At 40.3% G+C, this 23,945-nt stretch overlaps 2 protein-coding genes across 2 annotated transcripts; both read left to right on the top strand.

The window, feature by feature from the left end:
• The first annotated feature begins 3,495 nt into the window (after positions 1-3,495).
• On the top strand, positions 3,496-4,548 carry LOC147342284 (olfactory receptor 8A1-like). Its single transcript, XM_086385491.1, has one exon. The coding sequence runs from the start codon at positions 3,619-3,621 to the stop codon at positions 4,546-4,548; it is 930 nt and encodes a 309-aa protein (XP_086241617.1). The 5' UTR covers positions 3,496-3,618.
• An 18,122-nt stretch (positions 4,549-22,670) lies between these two features.
• On the top strand, positions 22,671-23,654 carry LOC147342283 (olfactory receptor 8A1-like). The gene has a single exon (XM_086384119.1). It carries the CDS (start codon positions 22,701-22,703, stop codon positions 23,652-23,654), a length of 954 nt encoding a protein of 317 aa, XP_086240245.1. The 5' UTR covers positions 22,671-22,700.
• Positions 23,655-23,945: the final 291 nt, after the last annotated feature.

Below are 23,945 nucleotides of genomic sequence, written 5' to 3'. Positions count from 1 at the left end.
ATATGAATCTACAATTATCTCAGAAGATAAAATTTAGCTTAAAAATCTTCATTAGCTAATCTTCACAACATTTTCATCAATGATATATTGCTGAATATATTCTTGACAACTGCATAGTCTTATAAATGTATTTCCCTTAAGAATGAGAATGTATTAGTGAAGACTTCTTATGTCTACCTTCTTATGCCCCTCGATTTCCTGCCATTCTACCACTGTTGGTCTACAGTTGCAGCAACAAGGTGACAAATTTAGCATTCCTTATAAATCCATATTCCTTATGGAAAGTATACGGTTTGTTTTATTGAAAAATTCAAGTATGTTTTGAATCCCTTATTTATGTTTGAATACTTTAGAATAAACATTTTAAGCCTAGTTGATAATGCCTAATAGTGGATAGCTAATGATGAGTAACAACCATAATGGAAGTGACTGATGACGATGTTAATGGTAATGACCAAGGTGGTGTTGGTGGTGATGACGACAAAGACGATGATGATACGGTTATTGGTTGTAAAATGTTTTAAAGGAGGGCATTAGACTATAGTTTCCCAAACAGCAAAGTGAGTCTACCAATAAAAGGAAAATTAACACACCTGGGAGACAAAAGACATGATTCACAGCAAAGGGGTAAACCAAGACTCTAATTGCTCCTTAAGTGACTGCATCCCAGGAGAAGCTGTGACCGTACTTATATAAATAGGCTGACCTCCAAGTCCCCAATCTATGAGATCTATTTTTCATGACAGTGCTGGTCCCTTTGAGTAAACAGAATTAGATATAAATCTATAAGGTCCTCTCACTCCCTGATATTTATTTCCTGACATTTGAAATCTAGGCATCCTCTGTAATTTCTGGGAAACTGATCCATTTTTCCTCAGTACAAGTACTTAATCATGATTTAAAGCAATTGTACAAAGAACATATATCTTCCATGAACTCTTGTTTATAATGCAGAAGATTTTCAACCATATGTTTACTTCATCTCAAAGTGTTTTTTCTTTGTGTGTTATTTTCTTATGGGCAGTAATCCTGAACCTCTGATGGTCTGCTAGAACTGGAGGTAATAATTGTAGTGACTGATATCAAGTATGGGGTCATGTTTTCCTGTTTTATGTTATTAGATGATTGTGGGAGAAAATAATTTTCAGTGCTGTCTAGGGTTTTCCAATCAGCCCTGCACTAAGTAAATTATGTTCACTTTGTACTGTTCTGTAAAGCCCTTTGATTTATGGTAATGGTATATTCCAGGTGGATTTTTCCACATTTCAAGAGGTAGAAATTGAGTAGAAGGGGATATGCAAGATATTTTCAATCTATTGTTGCTACCTACTTTTTCTCCTTTTTAATAAATTGAAAAATATTCAAAAAATCTTAGCTATTTCTGATAGTAATTATTATGAAGCAAACAATTTAACCACCAATAATTTAACATATAAAGTTTACAAAGGCAATGCAGATTTTCTTGTCTTCACACCACATCCTAAAGATTCAAAGACTCTTACATTTAGATAAGAAATATATTTAGTGCCAGAATTACTATTCTTATAGAAATCATTTATTAATAATGTTATTATTCTTATAGGAATCAAATGACACCACACATTTTGAAGTGCTACAGTTAGAAACTAGGTTACAAAATTTTTTAAATACTATATGCCGATACATATGTAAGTATATATACACTGATAAGATGTAAAAAGACAGTCTAGACTGTTGTTAGTCTCCAAGGAACAGGAAAATAGCATTGTATTTTTGCTTCTTAGTGTTTCTGATTTCTTACAATGCACATTTAATGCCTTGATAATTTATTTAAAAATCTGAAATTATTAATAAAATTTGTCATGTATGTCCAGAAATTCAATAGATTAAGTTTACTAAATAATAACAAAGTGCTGCACACAAGCAACATAGTTTACTGAAAACAAAATAGACTAGCAGTCAGAAGTCCAAAGTTTCATAACCAGTTTTATGCTTGTAAATTTAACTTTTAAAGGCTAAGTTTCCTAGAAAATAGGAAAATAATGCAATATTCTTTTTTATTAGCTACGCACAATCTAACACACCAAGGATCAAGCATGTTCAACCACATCATTGCTTAGAGCTCTAGGTGTGCAGGTTTATAAGGCTCCACGCTTGGGCCAAGGGAAGAGCTCATGATCAGAAGAAAGCAGTTTCAGTTCCAAGTCCTTGATAATTAGGAAGCCTCAGGAAAATCACTTCTGTCTGGCATTTCAGTTTCCTCCATATGAACATAGGAATGAAAATTCAACTCTAGACATATTTTTCCTTATACACAAAACTTGTGGGAGGAGTTAATGAGATTGACTTTTGACTAGCATTACATAAAAGTTAGTAGCTGTAAAAGTGAGCAAAGAAAATAGTGCAAATTTAGGGTTTTAGCTTAAGAAATATTTATTTCAGAAAAGGGATATCTATAGCAATGATGATCCATGATTCTTATAGCCATGTGTACAATGCGTGTACTTTGTCAATAAGGAGATAATGGCTTATTATGATCTGAAAATAAAAACAACAACAATAGTAAGAGTAACTGTTGAGCCCTACTCTAGACCTGCGGTCCCCAATCTTTCTGATATCAGGGAATAGTTCTGTGGAAGACAATTTTTCCACGGACCCGAGCAGCAGGGGTATGGTTTCAGGATAATTCAAGGACGTTACCTTTATTGTGCACTTTAATATTATTACATCAGGTCCACCTCAGATCATGAGGCATTAGATCCCAGAGGCTGAGGTCCCTTGCTCTAGACGATGCTACATGCCAGGACTGAGGCCTCAGCACAGATGGATTAATTGAGAACCTCTGTAGACCACAAAGAATTCCAGACACCTATTGACACATCACATTTTTATGGAGCTGGCTTTTTGAAAAATATTTTCTAACTATGTATTATCCAATATTATTTTTACAAACACCTTAGGAATCGATATCACTAATTTCACATTTCAGATGCAGAAACTGACTTGTAATTCAGTGATACTGTTGTAACTACCATATCACCCTGACACTAAATCTGTTTGAGACAAGTTTTCATCTGTTCACAATTGGTGAATATTTAGGACTTCCATAGACCACAGGGAAGTTTCATTTCAGAAGCAAACTACGTCTCCAACTACAAAATATGAATTCTACTGCTTGTTATCTACCGGATTGAGCTTCTCAGACTTGAACCTGCATCAGCCTCACCTGGAGACAGTGTGGTACACAGATCAATGGACCCCAACCCAGAGTTCTTGACTTGGGAGGTCTGGGGTGAGGCCAGAGAATCTGCATCTCCAATGTCTTCAGGCGATGCAAGCAATGCTGGTAAGGGACTAGACTTTAAGACCCACTGCTCTAGGATATTTCAGAGACATGAATACGGTAAAAGTTCTGGATCTTGTTCCATTTTTCTTCTCATCTCTATGACCTTTGAAATACCCAAGGTCTAGTCTTCCTCCCAAAACAAAGAGTAGGATGAGGGAACATTCATCAGAAAGGATATCAGGATCCCTCTGCTGGTCCCAAATGCTCAAAACTAGCTTCACCAAGCAGTGCAAGAAGCAGCCTTTCAGGTAGTTCTTCTCTCCCATCCCCGCAGGGCCCCCACCCAGAGGAGAATGGCTACAGAAAATCACTCTACAGTGACAGAGTTCATTCTTCAGGGTTTGACAGATCGGCCAGAGCTTCAGCTCCCACTTTTCTTCCTCTTCCTTGGGATCTACTTGGTCACCATGATAGGGAACCTGGGCGTGATAACACTGATTTGTCTAAATGCCCACCTTCACACCCCCATGTACTACTTCCTCAGCAACCTGTCCTTTGTGGATCTCTGCTACTCCTCTGTCATTACCCCTAAGATGCTGGTGAACTTTGTGTCAGGGAAGAACATCATCTCCTATGCAGGGTGCATGGCCCAGCTCTACTTCTTCCTGGTGTTTGTCATTGCTGAGTGTTACATGCTGACAGTGATGGCCTATGACCGCTATGTTGCCATCTGCAGACCTTTGCTTTACAACATCAACATGTCTCATCAAGTCTGCTCCCTTCTGGTAGCTGGGGTCTATGCCATAGGGTTCATTGGTTCAACTATAGAGACTGGCCTCATGTTGAAACAGTCCTACTGTGAACGCCTCATCAGTTATTACTTCTGTGAAATCCTCCCCCTCATGAAGCTAACATGCTCTAGCACCTACCATGTTGAGATGACAGTCTTCATTTTTGCTGTATTCAACTTCATAGTCACCAGTTCAACAGTCCTAATTTCCTATGCCTTCATCCTGTCCAGTATCCTCCACATCAGTACCACAGAGGGAAGGTCCAAAGCCTTCAGCACATGCAGCTCACACTTTGCAGCCATGGGGATTTTCTATGGAACAACTGCCTTCATGTACTTGAAACCCTCCACGGCCAGTTCCCTGGCCCAGGAGAATGTGGCCTCTGTGTTCTACACCACAGTGATCCCCATGCTGAACCCCCTGATCTACAGCTTGAGGAATAAGGAGGTAAAGGTGGCCATCCAGAAAACTCTGAGGGTAAAATCCTTTTGATACAAATGTTATGATTCTTTCTCAGTTTTAAAAATAACTTGTTATGAATCCCAGAGGGGAGCACTCCAAATGCTCACCTACTTGGGTTTGGAAACAGTCCCTTCTCTGCATGACTGGGTAACTGCTCTTGCCTCCTTCCCTCTTCCTTCCCACCTTCTGTTTCCTCCCACTTCTGTTTGAAGCCAGCTGGTGTTAAGTTGGATGAAGCATAAGCTGGAATCAAGATTGCTGGGAGAAATATCAATAACCTCAGATATGCAGATGAAACCACCCTTATGGCAGAAAGTGAAGAGAAACTAAAAAGCCTCTTGATGAAAGTGAAAGAGGAGAGTGAAAAAGCTGGCTTAAAACTCTACATGCAAAAAACTGAGATCATGGCAACCAGTCCCATCACTTCATGGCAAATCGATGAGGAAACAATGGAAACAGTAACAGATTTTATTTGAGGGGTGGGGGGCTCCAAAATCACTGCAGATGGTGACTGCAGCCATGAAGTTAAAAGATGCTTGCTCCTTAGAAGAAAAGCTATAACCAACCTAGACAGCATATTAAAAAGCAGAGACATTACTTTGCCAAAAAAGGTCCATCCAGTCAAAGCTATGGGTTTTCCAGTGGTCATGTATGGATGTGAGAGTTAGACTATGAAGAAAGCTGAGCGCCAAAGAATTCATGCTTTTGAACTGGGGTGTTGGAGAAGACTCTTGATATTCCCTTGAACTGCAAGGAGATCAAACCAGTCAATCCTCAAAAAAAACAGTTCTGAATATTCATTGGAAGGACTGATGCTGAAGCTGAAACTCCAATACTTTGGCCACCTGATGTGAAGAACCGACTCCTTGGAACAGATTCTGATGCTGGAAGAGATTGCAGGCAGGAGGAGATGGGGATGACAGAGGATGAGATGATTGGATGTCATCACTGACTTGATGGACATGAGTTTGAGCAAGCTTTGGGAGTTGGTGATGGACAGGGAAGCCTGGCATGCTGCAGTCCGTGGGGTCACCAAGAGTCGGACATGATTAAGTGACTGAACTACTGACTGATGTTAAGTTCATCTTTTCTCTCATTGAGAAGCATTTTCTCTATTCTGACCCTTTGGCAAACTCTATTCTCTTAATTGTAATTTAATATATGTTTTAAAATTTCACAGAATCAGAGAACCAACAGTGGCTACTGGGATGGGGGGTGGACATGACAGCCAGGGAATTAAGCTCACAACTATTATATATAAAATAAAGAAGGAATAAGGATGTATGGTACAGCACAGGGAAATAAACCAATTAGTTTATGGTGACTTGGAAGCAACCTAGATGTCCATCAGCAGATGAATGGATAAGAAAGCTGTGGTACATATACACAATGGAGTATTACTCAGCCATTAAAAAGAATACATTTGAATCAGTTCTAATGAGGTGGATTAAACTGGAGCCTATTATACAGAGTGAAGTAAGCCAGAAATAAAAACACCAAATACAGTATATTAACGCATATATATGGAATTTAGAAAGATGGTAACGACAACCCTGTATGCGAGACAGCAAAAGAGACACAGATGTATAGAACAGTCTTTTGGACTCTGTGGATGGGGGGGGGGATGATTTGGGGGAATGTCATGGAAACATGTATAATATCATATAAGAAATGAATCACCAGTCCAGGTTCAATACAGGATCCTTGGGGCTGGTGCACTGGGATGACCAGGAGGGATGGTACGGGGAGGGAGGTGGGAGGAGGGTTCAGGATGGGGAACACGTGTACACCCATGGCGGATTCATCTTGATGTGTGGCAGAGCCAATACAATATTGTAAAGAAATTAGCCTCCAGTTAAAATAAATAAATTTAAATTAAACAAAAAAAAGTGGCCACAAAGAAAGAGAAAAAAAAAAGTGTATTAACTATAAAAATACTGAATAACTTTGTTGCATGTCTGAAAGTAATAGAATATTGTAAATCAACTACCTTTCAATTAAAAATTAAACTTTTATCATTGAATTTTAGAGTCATTCACTGTTTAATTACCTTCTGTGTAGAAAACATTGCTCAACCCAGTTCCTACTTATTTGCGTTTGCATGGGTGTGTGCTAAGATGATTCAGTGGTGTCCAACTCGGTGTGACCCTATGGAGCATAGCCTACTGGGCTCCTTTGTCCATGGCAAGAATACTGAAATGGGTTGCCATGCCCTCCTCCAGGGAATCTTCCCAGCCCTGCTATAGAACCCATGTCTTTTTAGGTCTCCTGCGTTGGTAGGTGGGTTCTTTATCACTGGCTTCACCTGGGAGGCCATATTTGCACTTGGGGAGTACACAAAGCAGAGAGCAATGAAATTGAGAGGCACCAAGAAGTAATATTTAGAGCTTTCTCATCTAGACTTCCTCGTCCGTTTTCTTTGACTTCTCCCTACTTTTTTTCCGCCCAAGAACTTCTGCCTCATCCTTTTATGACTTTTTAGTCATGATAATAATAATGCCACCAACTACCATGTTTGGGGGCATCTACTCTGAGCCACACAGCTCTTCTAAATGCTTTGTATGCCTTATTTCAATTACACTTCACAATAGTTAAGTACCACTGTTTTCCCCATTTCACTGTGGAATTTGATGTGGTAAATTGCTCAAGGTCACACAGCTGATAAACAAAGACTTGAGAACTCAAATCCAAGTCTAAGTGACTCTGTAACCCACACTCTTGGCTCTCAGTCATCTTGCCCTTTGCTTTATGCTGTTGTTCCCTCTGAACAGCAATTAACCCTGCCCTAATTGTGCTCTTCCAATCTCAAATGTCTCCTATAATCACTTCCTCAGATTCTCACCTTTCATCTTCCCTAATTTCTTCACATTTATCAGCAACTTCTTTTTATAACTAAGGAAAGTTTACACTAGAGTGACCAGCTCAGCAGTTTACCAGTCACCTTACCAGTTTTAACTCTGGAAGCCTCCACACTGGGAAACCCTTCTGTTCCAAAAAACCAGGATGACTGGTCACCAGATTACATGCTGTTACAACTCTCTTCCCCTGCTTAATTAACTCAGAGATCTACCATCTACCTCAGCCAGTAAATGCAGTGGCCTTGAGACAAAGTTTCTCCCCACTCCTCTTGCTTTATTCCAATATCAAGGATACGTTTTAGACTTAGCAGCCTGATATGATGCATAAGATTAATAGATACTTCTTGTTATTTCTAGCTAATTCTGGTATTCTCTTGTATCTATCAGTGATTTATTATCAGAAATGGACCTCCAGTATTCTCAAGCAGAAAGGCAGTGAATAAAGGAATAACTTGCTTACAGCTTAACTAATGACTAAACAAAGGGTGAGGCTCCCTCCTAAGTGACTTCATGTTAGATCTGACCCAAAGCTGCCACTATGACCACTGCCATCATGTAAAATGGCCCTCATACTCACAAAATTGCTAATAAATAACTGAGCTCTGGGATACAGAATCACCTGGAAACTTGTTAAAGATGCAAATTTGAGGTTTCTGCTGCCAGTACTCAATACATAAAGAAGCCCCCGTCCACAGTCACAGCTTGCCCCATCCACCTCACACCTCTTCTGTCCCACTCCACAAGCACTCCATCCATACCTTGACACACAGCCATTCCCTGGCCATCCTTTGCTCTGGGGGTGAACAGCCAGCTGTGTGGTCTGCCTCTAGGGGATGGGACTTGGGAAGAGACCTGCTGCTGCTGCTGCTGCTGCTGCTGCTGCTGCTAAGTCGCTTCAGTCGTGTCCGACTCTGTGCGACCCCAGAGATGGCAGCCCACCAGGCTCCCCCATCCCTGGGATTCTCCAGGCAAGAACACTGGAGTGGGTTGCCATTTCCTTCTCCAGTGCATGAAAGTGAAAAGTGAAAGTGAAGTCGCTCAGTCGTGTCCAACTCTTAGCGACCCCATGGACTGGCAGCCCACCAGGCTCCTCCATCCATGGGATTTTCCAGGCAAGTGTACTGGAGTGGGGTGCCATTGCCTTCTCCAGGGAAGAGACCTAGTGAATTATAAAAGTTCTTATACGACCTGAATACAAGTCCTTTGATATTGAACATCTTCCCCTCTCTGTGTCTTGTCTTTTCACTTCTTCAATAGTCTATTTCCAAGAATAGAAGCTTTCATTCTTAAGCCCAGTTGTCATTTCTGGTCTTTTATGGTGGGTACTTTGGTGCTTATTCTAAAATCCCTTAGCCTATACCAACATCATGAAGTTTTTCATTTTTCTTCAGAAGTTTTAAAATGTTTGCTTTTACCCTTAAATCAATTATCTATTTAATTATAACCTTTTAATATGAAAAAAATTTAATATATACAGAGTAAAGAGAAGAGTTGTCTAAACATCCATATACCCAACAGCCAGCTCAACATTTTGTTCTTCTTTGATTATCTCTATGTCCACCCACCAAATATAGTATATTTTAACCATTGCATCTTCAAATATTTTTTGTTTATTCTCTTCCTTCCTGGACTCTAATGACACAGTTGTTTAGACCACTTGAAATTGTTCTACATGTTACTGAGGTTGTTTGCTGTTTTTCTGTGTGGTTTAGTTTAATAGTTGCTCTTTCAATAATCTTTTCTTCTTCAATGTCTAACCTCCTGTTGCGTGTGTGTGTGCTAAGTCACTTCAGTCATGTCTGACTCTGCGACCCCTATGGGCTGTAACCTGTCAGGCTCCTCTGTCCATGGGAGTCTCCAAGCAAGAATATTGGAGTGGACTTCCATTTCCTTATCCAGGGAGAATGGCCATCATCAAAAACAATCTACAAACAATAAATGCTGGAGATGGTGTGGAGACAAGGGTACCCTTCTACACTGTTGATGGGAATGTAAATTGGTGCAACCACTATGGAAAACAGTATGGAGATTCCTTAAAAAACTAAAAATAGAGTTACCATATTGCCCAACAATCCCATTTTTTTAATATAAATTTATTCATTTTAATTGGAGATTAATTACTTTACAATATTGTATTGGTTTTGTATACCTGTGGCGGATTCATGTTAATGTATGGCAAAACCAACAATCCCATTTTTGAGTATATAGCTGGAGAAAAACATAATTTGAAAAGATACATGCACTCCAGTGTTCATTGTAACACTATTTACAACAGCCAGGACATGGAAGCAATCCAAATATCCATCAATAGAGGAATGGATAAAGAAGATGTGGTACATATATACAATGGAATCTTACTCAGTCATCAGAAAGAATTAAATAGTACCATTTGCAGCAACATGGATAGACTAGAGATTATCATACTAAGTTAAGTAGGTGAGACGGAGAAAGACAAATAACATGTTATCACTCATATGTGGAATCTTAGAAAAGAGTACAAATGAACTTATCTATAAAACAGAAATAGAGTTACAGATATAGAAAACAAAATGGTTATCAGTGGGTGGTGGAAGAAGGTATAAATTGGGAGATTGGGATTGACATATACACACTCAGTTCAGTTCAGTCGCTCAGTCATGTCAGTTCTTTGCGACCCCAAGAACTACAGCACGCCAGGCCTCCCTGTCCATCACTAACTCCCAGAGTTTACCCAAACTCATGTCCATTGAGTCGGTGATGCCATCCAACCATCTCATCCTCTGTCCTCCCCTTCTCCCCTTGCCTTCAATCTTTCCCAAAATCAGGGTCTTTTCAAAGGAGTCAGCTCTTCGTATCAGGTGGCCAAAGTATTGGAGTTTCAGCTTCAACATCAGGCCTTCCACTGAACACCCAGGACTGATCTCCTTTAGAATGGACTTGTTGGATCTCCTTGTAGTCCACGGGGCTCGCAAGAGTCTTCTCCAACACCACAGTTCAAAAGCATCAATTCTTCTGTACTCAGCTTTCTTCACAGTCCAACTCTCACATCCATACATGACCACTGGAAAAACCATAGCCTTGACTAGATGAACCTTTGATGGCAAAGTAATGTCTCTGCTTTTTTAATATGCTATCTAGGTTGGTCATAGCTTTCCTTCCAAGGAGTAAGCGTCTTTTAATTTCATGGCTGCAATCACCATCTACAGTGATTTTGGAGCCCAGAAAAATAAAGTCAGCCACTGTTTCCACTGTTTCCCCATCTATTTCCCATGAAGTGATGGGACCAGATGCCATGATCTTAGTTTTCTGAATGTTGAGCTTTAAGCCAACTTTTTCACTCTCCACTTTCACTTTCATCAAGAGATTCTTTCATTCTTCTTCACTTTCTGCCGTAAGGATGGCGTCATCTGCATATCTGAGGTGATTGATATTTCTCCCAGCAATCTTGATTCCAGCTTGTGCTTCTTCCAGACCAGAATTTCTCATGATGTACTCTGCATATAAGTTAAATAAGCAGGGTGACAATATACAGCCTTGACGTACTCCTTTTCCTATTTGGAACCAGTCTGTTGTTCCATGTCCAGTTCTAACTGTTGCTTCCTGACCTGCATACAGGTTTCTCAAGAGACAGGTCAGGTGGTCTGGTATTCCCACCTCTTTCAGAATTTTCCACAGTTTATTGTAATCCACACAGTCAAAGGCTTTAGCATAGTCAATAAAGCAGAAATAGATGTTTTTTCTGAAACTCTCCTGCTTTTTCGATGATCCAGTGGATGTTGGCAATTTAAAGAAATGCAAATTAAAACTGCAATGAGATATCACCTCACACCAGTCAGAATGGCCATCATCAAAAAGTCTACGAACAATAAATGCCAGAGAGGGCAGGGAGAAAAGGCAATGCTCTTGAACTGTTGGAGGGAATGTAAATTGATACAGCCACTATGGAAGATGGTATGGAGATTCCTTAAAAAAATAGGAATAAAACCACTACACGACCCAGCAATCCCACTCCTAGGCATCTACTCTGAGGAAACCAAACTTGAAACAGATACATGTATCCCATTGTTCATTGCAGCACAATTTATAATAGCTAGAAAATGGAAGCAACCTAGATGTCCATTGACAGATGAATGGATAAAGAAGTTGTTGTACATATGCACGGTGGAATAATACTCAGCCATGAAAAGGAATGCATTTGAGTCAGTTTTGATGAGATGGATGAACCTAGAACCTATTATACAGAGTGAAGTGAGTCAGGAAGAGAAAGATAAATATCATATTCTAACACATATATATGGAATCTATAAGAATGGTACTGAAGAACTAGGGAAGCAGGGAGAAAAAGACATGGAGAATAGACTCATGGACATGCGGAGAGGGGAGGAGAGGGGTGAGATGCATGGAGAGAGTAACATGGAAAGTTATATTACCATATGTAAATAGATAGCCAATGGGAATTTGCTGTATGGCTGAGGAAACTCAAACAGGGGCTCTAAAGGGGTGGGATGGGGAGGGAGATGGGAAGAAGGTTCAAAACGGAGAGGTTATATGTATAACTATGGATGATTCATGTTGAGATTTGACAGAAAACAACAAAATTCTGTAAAGCAATTATCCATCAATAAAAAAATAAATAAATATAAAAGAATACTAGAGTGGTTGCGATTTCCTCCTCCAGAGGATCTTCCTGATGCAGGGATCAAATAGACAAGTCTTATGTATCCTTAACTGTAAGTTTAGTTCAGTCGCTCAGTCATGTCCGACTCTCTGAGACCCCAAGGACTACAGCATTCCAGGCTTCCCTGTCCATCACCAACTCCTGGAACTTGCTCAAACTCAAGTCCGTTGAGTTGGTGATGCCATCCAACCATCTTATCCTCTGTCATCCCCTTCTTCTCCTGTCTTCAGTCTTTCCCAGCATCAGGGTCTTTTCCAATGAGTCACTTCTTTTACTGTGAGTGGAGTTACAGTTCGCTAACTGTAGGTGGAGTATGCTACAAAAAACATCGAATAAGTATGTTCTATATCCAAAACTAATATAATATTGTATATCAATTACACCTCAATAAAACATTAAACTTTCAACAGTGAGTTTGAAATTCACCTTTTTATTAATTTCTATGTATAAAAACATCTATTTCTGCTTTATTGACTATGCCAAAGCCTTTGACTGTGTGGATCACAATAAACTGTGGAAAATTCTGAAAGAGATGGGAATACCAGACCACCTGATCTGCCTCTTGAGAAATTTGTATGCAGGTCAGGAAGCAACAGTTAGAACTGGACATGGAACAACAGACTGGTTCCAAATAGGAAAAGGAGTACGTCAAGGCTGCATATTGTCACCCTGCTTATTTAACCTATATGCAGAGTACATCATGAGAAACGCTGGGCTGGAAGAAACACAAACTGGAATCAAGGCTGCCGGGAGAAATATCAATAACCTCAGATATACAGATGACACCACCCTTATGGCAGAAAGTGAAGAAGAATGAGTCTCTTGATGAAAGTGAAAGTGGAGAGTGAAAAAGTTGGCTTAAAGCTCACCATTCAGAAAACGAAGATCATGGCATCTGGTCCCATCACTTCATGGGAAATAGATGGGGAAACAGTGGAAACAGTGGCTGACTTTATTTTTCTGGGCTCCAAAATCACTGCAGATGGTGACTGAAGCCATGGAATTAAAAGACGCTTACTCCTTGGAAGGAAAGTTATGACCAACCTAGATAGCATATTCAAAAGCAGAGACATTACTTTGCCAACAAAGGTTCATCTAGTCAAGGCTATGGTTTTTCCAGTGGTCATGTATGGATGTGAGAGTTGGACTGTGAAGAAGTCTGAGCACCGAAGAATTGATGCTTTTGAACTGTGGTGTTGGAGAAGACTCTTGAGAGTCCCTTGGACTGCAAGGAGATCCAACCAGTCCATTCTGAAGGAGATCAGTCCTGGGTGTTCTTTGGAAGAAATGACGCTAAAGCTGAAACCCCAGTACTTTGGCCACCTCATGCGAAGAGTTGACTCATTGGAAAAGACTCTGATGCTGGGAGGCATTGGGGGCATGAGGAGAAGGGGACGACAGAGGATGAGATGGCTGGATGGCATCACTGACTCAATGGACGTGAGTCTGAGTGAACTCCGGGAGTTGGTGATGGACAGGGAGGCCTGGCGTGCTGTGATTCATGGGATCACAAAGAGTCGGACACGACTGAGAGACTGATCTGATCTGATCTGATGTATAAAATATTACTTAATTTACAATCTACTTTTTGCACTTGGGGATACACAAGCCAAAGACAGGTGGAATGAAAGTCTCCAGCAAGTGATGTCCAGAAACTTCCTCATCTAGACATCTTCATCTTCTCTCCTTCACTCCTCTCTAATGGTCTCTATATAAGGACTCCTACTTGATCCCTTCATGTAACTGAGTAACAATAATAATGATATCAGCCACTAACATGTTTTTCAACGTTTACCTGAGTCCTTAAACTCTTCTAATACTTTATATGCATTATTTCAATTACACCTCACAACAGTTAGGTACTACTGTTTTCCCCATTTCACTATGGAAACGCAGTTTAGTCACTTGCTGAAGGTCACACATCTGGTGAACAAAGACACTGGGAATCAAGCCCACATCTAAGTGACTTTGGAGCCCACACACTTGTCTCTCAAATGTCCCCTTTGTTTTAACCTGGCACCTCCTTTGAACAGTCAATCACACCTGCCCGAATTGTGCTCTTCCAATTTCAAATGCCTCCTAAAATCAGTTCCTCAGATCTCCACCGTTTATCATCTGCCCTAGTCTCCTCACATTTATAGGCAACTTTTTCAGAATAAATAAAGAAACAGAGTGACCAGCTCACCAGGTTTCCTGGCACTTCACCATGTTTCACACTAGAAGCCCCACCTGGGGAAACCACTCAGACCTAGACAAACCAGGATGATTGGTCATTCAGATTATAAATTGCTGCCAAATCACTTTCTGCTTAATTAACACCGAGATCTACTGCCAACGTTGCTCAGTAAATCCAGTAGCAATAGGACAAACTTTCCCCCTATGCCCCTTTCTTTGTAACAATATCAAGGATACGTGTTTCAGACTCAGCAGCCTGACACAGTGCAGTGGATGTATAACATTTTCTCATGTCTAGCTATTTTTTGGTATTCTGTTTTATCAATCAGTGATTTATAATGATAAACATATAACTCTACTTTTCTGCAGCAAAAAGGAATAAATACAGTGAAAGACTTGGTTAGAGTTGATTTAATGACTAAAGAAAGTGTGAGGATGCCCGCAAAGAGACTTCAAAATTGATGTGACTCCCAACTGCTATTGTGACCACTGCCACTACAAATAAAGACTCTCATAAAAGCCACTCAAAAATCAGTAAACAACTAAACCCTGGGATCAAACATCACCTGGAACATTGTTAGTATGCAAATTTGGGATCCCTGTTTCACATCTACAAAGTTACTGAGTGGTGCCCAGTAATCTGTGTTGTAATAGATTCCAATATAAACTAAAGAGTGAGAACCACCTCACTCCCACCTTTCAAATCTCACCAAAAAATACATTTAAAAATTCAGTTCAGTTCAGTTCATTTCAGTCGCTCAGTCGTGTCTGACTCTTTGTGACCCCATGAATCACAGCACGCCAGGCCTCCCTGTCCATCACCAACTCCTGGAGTTCACTCAGACTCACGTCCATCAAGTCAGTGATGCCATCCAGCCATCTCATCCTCTGCCGTCCCCTTCTCCTCCTGCCCCCAATGCCTCCCAGCATCAGAGTCTTTTCCAATGAGTCAACTCTTCGCATGAGGTGGCCAAAGTACTGGAGTTTCAGCTTTAGCATCATTCCTTCCAAAGAAATCCCAGGGCTGATCTCCTTCAGAATGGACTGGTTGGATCTCCTTGCAGTCCAAGGGACTCTCAAGAGTCTTCTCCAACACCACAGTTCAAAAGCATCAATTCTTCAGCACTCAGCCTTCTTCACAGTCCAACTCTCACATCCATACATGACCACTGGAAAAACCATAGCCTTGACTAGACGAACCTTTGTTGGCAAAGTAATGTCCCTGCTTTTGAATATGCTGTCTAGGTTGGTCATAACTTTCCTTCCAAGGAGTAAGCGTCTTTTAATTTTATGGCTTCAGTCACCATCTGCAGTGATTTTGGAGCCCAGAAAAATAAAGTCTGACACTGTTTCCACTGTTTCTCCCATCACTTCATGGGAAATAGATGGGGAAACATTTAAAAATTAGTGGGAACTAATTCATATCCATGGCTCTAGCTAGAGGGAACACTGGGATATGAAATTTTCAGCTTTTTACCTGAGTAGAACGAGGGTAGAATGCATATGGAAAGAGCCATTCCCAACTATCCACTCTACCTACTTTTCCTTGAGAGGAAGGCACTCCACACTGGGGAGCACCATTCTCACTCCCTGTGAGGAGTCACAGGCCCCTGAATCATCAAATTGGAAATGGCCCTTCCCTCTTTCCTCTACAAAATATTTATGTATTTAAACTTGTTTTTTTTTTTTTCCCCATCCAGTCTCTTTTTGTTGGTGTATTAAGTGGAAATGGATTCCCAGACAGCTCAGTGGTAAAGAATCCACCTGCCAATACAGGAGACTTGGGTTTGATCCCTGGGTTGGAAAGGTCCCCTGGATGAGGAAATGGCCACTGACTCTAGTATTCTTGCCTGAAGAATCCCAGGGACAGGGGAGCCTCGTGGATAATAGTCCATGGGCTCACAAGGAAACAGACACAATTACAAAGCATGTCTTAAGTCAAGAGCAACCCAGAAATCTCTCATCCTAGTTTGGGGGCTCTTTGGAGAGCCTGCTCTCCCACAGGCTGAGTACCTTCTAGAAGACAAAGAGTGGACGTGCCCTGGAAGTGCTCACCAGCATGTCCTACTTCTATGAGATCCTGAAGTTCAGAGCAAGAATGAGACTCACTCCACCACTCTTTGTGGGGGAGAGGAGCAGAAAGACATGTTCCTACCAATATTAATCCAAGCTCCCCTGTGTCCTGATCTTCCCTGTCCTGTGCCCCTTGGACAGGCAGTTACACATGACCTGGGCTGATGAGGGTTTAGGATTTCTGCAGAAGAGCTGTTTTTTATATCCATAGTTTTGTGTGTGTCAAAACTGCATTTTTTGTTGGTTACTAGTCATCCATTGCCTGAATATATCCACAAATTTGTTTCCTCACCTCTTGCTGGAAAGTTGGCTATTTCCAGTTTGGGCTGATGAATAAAGCAGAGATAAGCATTCATATAAAGAATTCTTTATAATCATATTTTGTCATTTAGTTTGGATACATATCTAGCAATGGAATTGGAATACACAAGTTCATAAGAAACTGCCAAAAGATTTTACTAAGAGATGTTTTAGCAATTTTTCAACAGCAGTAAACTTCTAATCTATTGTAAGTAGGAGCCACAAAGAAGAAAACCAAAGCACAAGAGAGAGCAAACAATAAAAACTATAATGCAAGGAAATTTAATTATTGTGAATTAGATATTTGAAATGACATATTGAAAAAATCATACTTTCCTAAAAAAACTGAAGAATTAATGTCAAAACATATCCTCATAAAATTGAGAACCATGGAGTATAGATGTTTTTTAGTTCTTTCTTAAAGAACTAGAAAACATTTCACCACTAAAAGAAAATGATTCTCTTAAAGACATGGTTGATTTCTGGTCTGAAGAATCAAATTAACAAGAGGAGCTCAGAAAACCTTGTCACATCAGATAAGAGTTAATATTATAAGAGACTAGAGACTAATAGTACTGTGTCCAAAAAGAAGCGAGCTGAAGAGAATTCCTCAGGCCAAAGAGAGAAAATTGTGAGCAATAAAATGGGAATAAATGTAATGGACTGAAATGCATAAAATATGATCAAATTAATGAGATTATAGAGATATAATCTCTCTATATGTAAATATATATATAAATAAAAATAACTGATCATCTTTGGAGTGTAAGACAGCAAACAATTATTTAGAAAATGAGAATGAAGGTGATTCAAGTGTTTTTATATCAACTGTGGTGGTTGATAATGTGTGCATGTGATAAAATTATTTTGAAGTACATTTACAAATGAACCAGGGGAAATCAGAGTTCAGTGGACTATCTATTGCAACATGCAACATTTCACATGTAATATTGTACTATAATTGTGCAAAATGTTACCATTGGGCTAGCTATTTAAAGGATACATAGCATCTATCTATATATTATTTCTTATACCTCCATGTGAGTATATTGTACAATTATCTCAAAAGTTTAATTTACAATCTGAATTGCAAGATTTTCATAGATGATAGATGAATGTAGTCTTGAAAAGTACATTTTCTTTTAAACATATTTCCCTTATGAATGACAAAATGCTCATGAAGAATTCTTAAAAGCCTACCTTCTTATGCCCCTCAACCTCCTGCAATTCTAACACTACTCATGTAAAGGCGCAGGAGCAAAGTGAAAATGTCAACATTCCTTATAAACTGGCATTTCTTTACTGAAATTATACAGTTTTTTATTAAAATATTTGCATCTGTTTTAAAGACACTTTAAAATAAACACTTAAAGCCTAGCTGATGTGCCTCATAGTGAATAACTAATGATGAGTAAAAACCATAATACTGGTAGTGACTGATGATGGTGTCAATGGTAATGACCAAGATGGTTGTGGGTGTTTGTGGCGATGCTGGTGGAAGTGGTGATGTTGATGTTAATGATGATGATGTTAATTATGTTAATGATGATGATGGATTTATTGGATGTAAAATATTTGAAAGGATGCATTAGATTATTCTCAAGCAGCAAGTTGACTTCCCCAGTAAAAAGAAAATTAACACACTTGGGACACAAAAACACAAAAACCAGGGTCCTAATTCAGTCTCTGAAGTGACTCCATCCCAGGAGAACCTTTATCCATATACCCACATATTTAAACAGGTCTCCAAGTCTCCCCATCTCAGTGACCATATTTCATTACATAAGCCTGTGTGGTCTTCTCATTTCCTATGATTTATTTCCTGACTGTTGAAACCGAGGCATATCCTAAAATTTCCAGGAGAGCATGTTCCATTTTTTGTCAGCACAGGTATTTGATTACAATTTAAAGCAACTGTGTGAGAAAAACATTTCTTTCATGAACTCTTGTTTCTAATACAAGCTATTTGCAATCATGTTTACCTTCATCTCTAAGGTAAGGGTTTTTTCTTGTGTCCTATGTTCTTATGGGCAGCAATCCTAAGCCTCTGATGGTCTGCTAGAACTGGAGTAATAATTGTAGTGACTACCATCAAGTATAGGCTCATGTTTTCCTATTTTATGATGTTAGATAACTATGGGAGAAAATAAGCAAATCTGTGCTGTCTAGGTTTTCCTATCTTCACTGCACTAAGTCAGTGGTGATCCCACTGTACTGACCTGTAAAGCACTTTGATTTCTGGTAATGATATACCCTAGGTGGATTTTCCATGTTTCTTATTGTTTCAAGAGGTGGAAATTGAGTAAAAGGGCTATGTAAGATGTTTTTAATATACTGTTTCTACCTACAGGAAATATTTCTTTTTCATTTAATGTAAATAATAATCAAAAATCTTAGTTACCTCTGAGAGTATTTATTATGAAGTTAATAATTTAAGGATCAATAATTTAATATGTAAAAATCACAATGCTATGCAGATTTTCTTGTCTTCACACCCCATCCTAAGGATTTAAAGGCTCTTACACAAAGAAAAAGAAAATAAAGTGAGTGCCAGAGCTACTATTTTATAGGAATCAAATGACAATAAATTTTAAAGTGCTACAGTTTAAAAAGCAGGTTGTAAAATGCATTTTAAAAGATAATTTTATGTTTATCAGAAGAAAGACATATATGCATTGAAAAAAACTCTAAAAGGAAAGTTTTTAGTCTCCAAGGAAAAAGAAAGGGAGATTATATTTTTGTTATTTATATGTCTGATTTTCTACAATGCACATTTACTGGTTTGGTCATTTTTCTTTAATGCACCTGAAATTGGCAATAAAATCGATCCTCTGTGTCCAAACATTCAATAAATTAAGTTTACTATATAACAACAAGTGCTAGGCACAAGATGACATTTACTACACACACAGTAACATAGTTTTACGAAAACAAAACAGACTGGTGGTCAGAAGTCATGAATTTAAACCCAGATCTGTGTCTTGCTGGTCTTATGCTTTTGGACTTATTTAACCTGTAGCTTCCCAGGTGGAGCTCATGCGAAAGAACCCACCTGCCAGTGCAGGAGACCCAAGAGAAGGAGGTTTGATCCCTGGATTGGGAAAATTCCCTGGAGTAGGAACCCACTCCCAGTATTCTTGGGAGTCCCATGGACAGGAAACTGATGGCCTACAGCCCATAGGATCACAAAGAGCCAGACACAACTGAAGCAGTTTATCACACTTAACTATTAGAACTTCCCGCAGAAGCCCAGGCAGCCCCAGAGGAGGGAGAGGCACACAGAGCCAGCTGCACACTGCAAGGTCTGGCTCACCTTCTCCTACCAAAGCACCAAAATTGCAACTAGTTGTTCAACAACCATCGGCAGAAAGACACTGAAACCCTCCAAAAAAAGATACCCCTCGTCCAGAGACAAAGAGGAAGCTGCAAAGAAACGGTAGGAGGAACACAATCATGATAAAAATCAAATTCTATGGCGGATTCATATCAATGTATGGCAAAAGCAATACAATATTGTAAAGTAAAAAAATAAATTAATTAATTTAAAAAAATCAAATTCTAAACCTGCGGGGTGAGGCACCACAAACTAGAGAACAATGATACTAAAGACATTGTCACACTGTGTGAAGGTTCTAGGCCCCAAATCAAGCTCCCCAGCCTGGGGATCTGGCCAAGGGACTGGGAATCCCCAGGGAATCTGATTTTGAAGGCCAGCTGGATTTGATTACAGAATTTCCACAGGGCTGAAGGAACAGAGACTCCACTCTGGGAGGGCACAAATAAAACTTTGTGCGCACCTGGACCAGAGGAAAGGAACACTGACCCCACATGAGACTGAGCCCGACCTACCTGCGAGTGTTTGAGGGCCCCCTGCAGAGGTGTGGGTCAGCAGTGGCACACCACAGGGACATGGGCACTGGTAGCAGCAGTCCTAGGAGATGGTCGAGGTGTAAGTCCTCTTGGAGGTCATCCATAGCCCTACCAGCCTGTAGACTCCAGGACTGGGTCAGCTCAGGTCAAACAACCAGAGGGAGCACAACCCCACCCATCAGCAGACAATAGGATAAAAGTTTTACTGAGCATGGCCTTGCCCACCAGAGCAAGACCCAGTATTCGCCCACAGCCAGACGCTCCCATCAGGAAGCCTGTACAAACCTCTTACCTTCCTTCACCAGAGGACAGACAGAAGAAATGAGAATTACAAACCCAGTAGCCTCAGAACTAGTAACTTCTAGAGCTTCAATTTCCTAGAGAATTGGAAAATAATATAGCATTCATCCTTTTTGTATGCTATGCAAAAGCTAAGATGTCAAGTATAAAGTATGTTCAACCGCAACACTGCTTAGAGCTATAGGTGTGCAGATTTGAAAGTCTACATACTTGGGACAAAGGAAGAGCTCATGATCAGAAGAAAGCAGTGTCAGTCCTTGATAGTAGCCTCAGGAAAGCTACTTTGTGTCTGACACTTCAATTTTCTCAATAGGAACATGGGAAAAAAAAGAAAGAAACGGAAGTCGCTCAGTCATGTCCGACTCTTTGTGACCCCATGGACTATAGCCTACCAGGCTTCTCCATCCATGGGATTTTCCAGGCAAGAGTACTGGAATGGGTTGCCATTTCCTTCTCCAGAGCATCTTCCTGATTCAGGGATCAAACCTGGGTCTCCTGCATTGCAGGCAGATGCTTTACCCTCTGAGACACCACATTTCTCCTCACACACAAAACTTTGCGGAGGAGTTAATGAAACTGATCTTTGAAGAGGAGGAGGAGGAATAGTAGTAGTAGAAGAAGAAGATGAGTAGGCAGTAACTATATAACTGAGCAATTAAAATAGTGCAAATTTAGGGTTTTAGCTTTAAAAATGCATGTTAGATAAGGGATTACCTATAAGTATCATATCCAACAATGACAATCCATACTTCTTAGGACATGTCTACAATTTCAGTACTTTGTCATTAGGGACCTAATACTTTGATGTTATGATCTAAAAATAAAAGCAAGAACAAAAAGTAGCTATTAAGCACTTACTCTGGAGTATCCTATGTACCAGGGCCCAGGCTTCACCACAGAGGAATTCATCACCACAGAGGAACCTCTCTGGGTGGAATGCAGCCATCAGTCCTTTTTAAATGCTCCAGGTGATAATAATATACAGCCAATGTGGAGAAGCACTGTCTTAGGATCTGAGTACAGTAAAAAGAAACTAAGAAAAAAATTCCAGACACCTAGACAACTCACATCTTTATAGGAAATGATATTTTGAAAAGAATTTGAAAATATGCATGATCCTGTATTATTTTTATAACCACTTTTAGGAGAAGGCAATGGCACCCCACTCCAGTACTGTTGCCTGGAAAATCCCATGGATGGAGGCCTGGTAGGCTGCAGTCCATGGGGTCACACAGAGTCGGACAAGACTGAAGCGACCTAGCAGCAGCAGCAGCAGCTAGAATTGGTATTACTATTTTTTTCATTGTTCAGATACAGAAATGGATTGTAACTCGATAATACTGTTGTCATTACCATGTATCACCCTGACACTGCGTCAGTTTGAGGTTAAGTATTCACACGTTCACATTCAATGAATATTTAGGACTTGCACAGGCAACAGGGGAATTTCTGAAGCAAATTACATCTCAAACAACAAGATGTGAATTATATTGTGTATTGCCTACAGGACTGAGGTTGTCAGACTTGAGCCTGCATCAGCCTCACCTGGAGACAGTGTGATACACAGATCACTGGGCCCCATCTCAGAGTTCCTGACTTGGTAGGTCTGGGGTGAGACCTGAGAATCTGCATCTTTAATGTCTTTAAGTGATGCCAATGGTGCTGGTCCAGGGACTAGACTTTAAAACCAGCTGCTCTAGGCTATTTGAGAATCAAGAAAGTTATAGAAGGTCCAGACCTTGCCCACTTTTTGCTAACCTTTGAAATACTCAGGGTCCGTCTGGTCTTCCTTTCAAAATAAACACCAGGATGAGGGAACGATCATCAGGAAGGATACCAAGATGGTTGAGCTGGACCCAGAACTCAAACCAGCTTCACCAAGCAGTGCAAGATGCAGCCTTTCCTGCAGTTCTTCTCTCATATCCCACAGGGCCCCCAACCAGAGAAGAATGGCTGCAGAAAATCACTCCACAGTGACACAGTTCATTCTCGGAGGTTTAATAAATCGACCAGAGCTCCAGCTCTCCCTCTTCTTCCTCTTCCTTGGGATCTACTCAGTCACTATGGTAGGGAACCTGGGCATGATAACACTGATTTGTCTGAATGCTCAGCTTCACACCCCCATGTACTATTTCCTCAGCAACCTGTCCTTTGTGGATCTCTGCTACTCCTCTGTCACTACCCCTAAGATGCTAGTAAACTATGTATCAGAGAAGAACACCATCTCCTATGCAGGGTGCATGGCCCAGCTCTACTTCTTCCTTCTATTTGTCGTTACTGAGAGTTACACACTGACAGTGATGGCCTATGACCGCTACGTTGCCATCTGCAGACCTCTGTTTTACAACATTATCATGTCTCAACGAGCCTGCTTCCTGCTATTGGCTAGGGTCTATGTCATGTCAGTCATTGGCTCAAACATAGAGACTATCATCTTGTCGAAACTGTCCTATTGTGAGACACTCATCAGTCACTATTACTGTGACACACATGCCCTTATGAAGCTCTCCTGCTTCAGCACCTATCATATTGATATGATAGTATTCTTTTTGGCTGGATTTGACATCATAGTCACCAGCTTAACAATCCTTGTTTCCTATACCTTCATCCTGTCCAGTATCTTCCGCATCAGAACCACAGAGGGAAGGTCCAAAGCTTTCAGCACCGGCGGCTCCCACTTTGCAGCCATGGGGATGTTCTATGGAACGACCGCTTTCATATACTTGAAACCCTCCACAGCCAGTTCCCTGGCCCAGGAGAATGTGGCCTCCGTGTTCTACACTTCAGTGATCTCCATGCTGAATCCCCTGATCTACAGCTTGAGAAATAAGAATGTAAAGGCTGCCATGCAGAAAACCCTGAGAGGAAAATGTTTTAAGGCAAATGTTATTACTCTTTCTTAGTTTTAAAAGTAAGTTGTTAAAAAAAAAAAAAAGTAAGTTGTTATGAATTCCAGAGGGAAGCCCTAAGAATACTTGCATATCCGGGATGAGAAGCAGTCCCTTCTCTGGATGGCTGGGACACTGCGCCTGCCTCCTTGCCTCTTCCTTCCCATCTAACCTTTCCTCTGATTTCTTCATCTTTTCCCTCATTTGGGAAGCATATGCTATATCCTTATTCCCTTAATAATTCCCACTATCTTAATTGGATTTTAACAAAGCTTTAAACATTCACAGACTCACACATAGAGAAAG

This window comes from Bos grunniens, chromosome 29 (assembly GCF_055505025.1).
Source record: "Bos grunniens cultivar Pamir isolate PY7600 chromosome 29, Bosgru_T2T1.0, whole genome shotgun sequence".
Classification (NCBI taxonomy): domain Eukaryota; kingdom Metazoa; phylum Chordata; class Mammalia; order Artiodactyla; family Bovidae; genus Bos; species Bos grunniens.
This window is presented reverse-complemented; position numbering and strand designations above follow the sequence as displayed.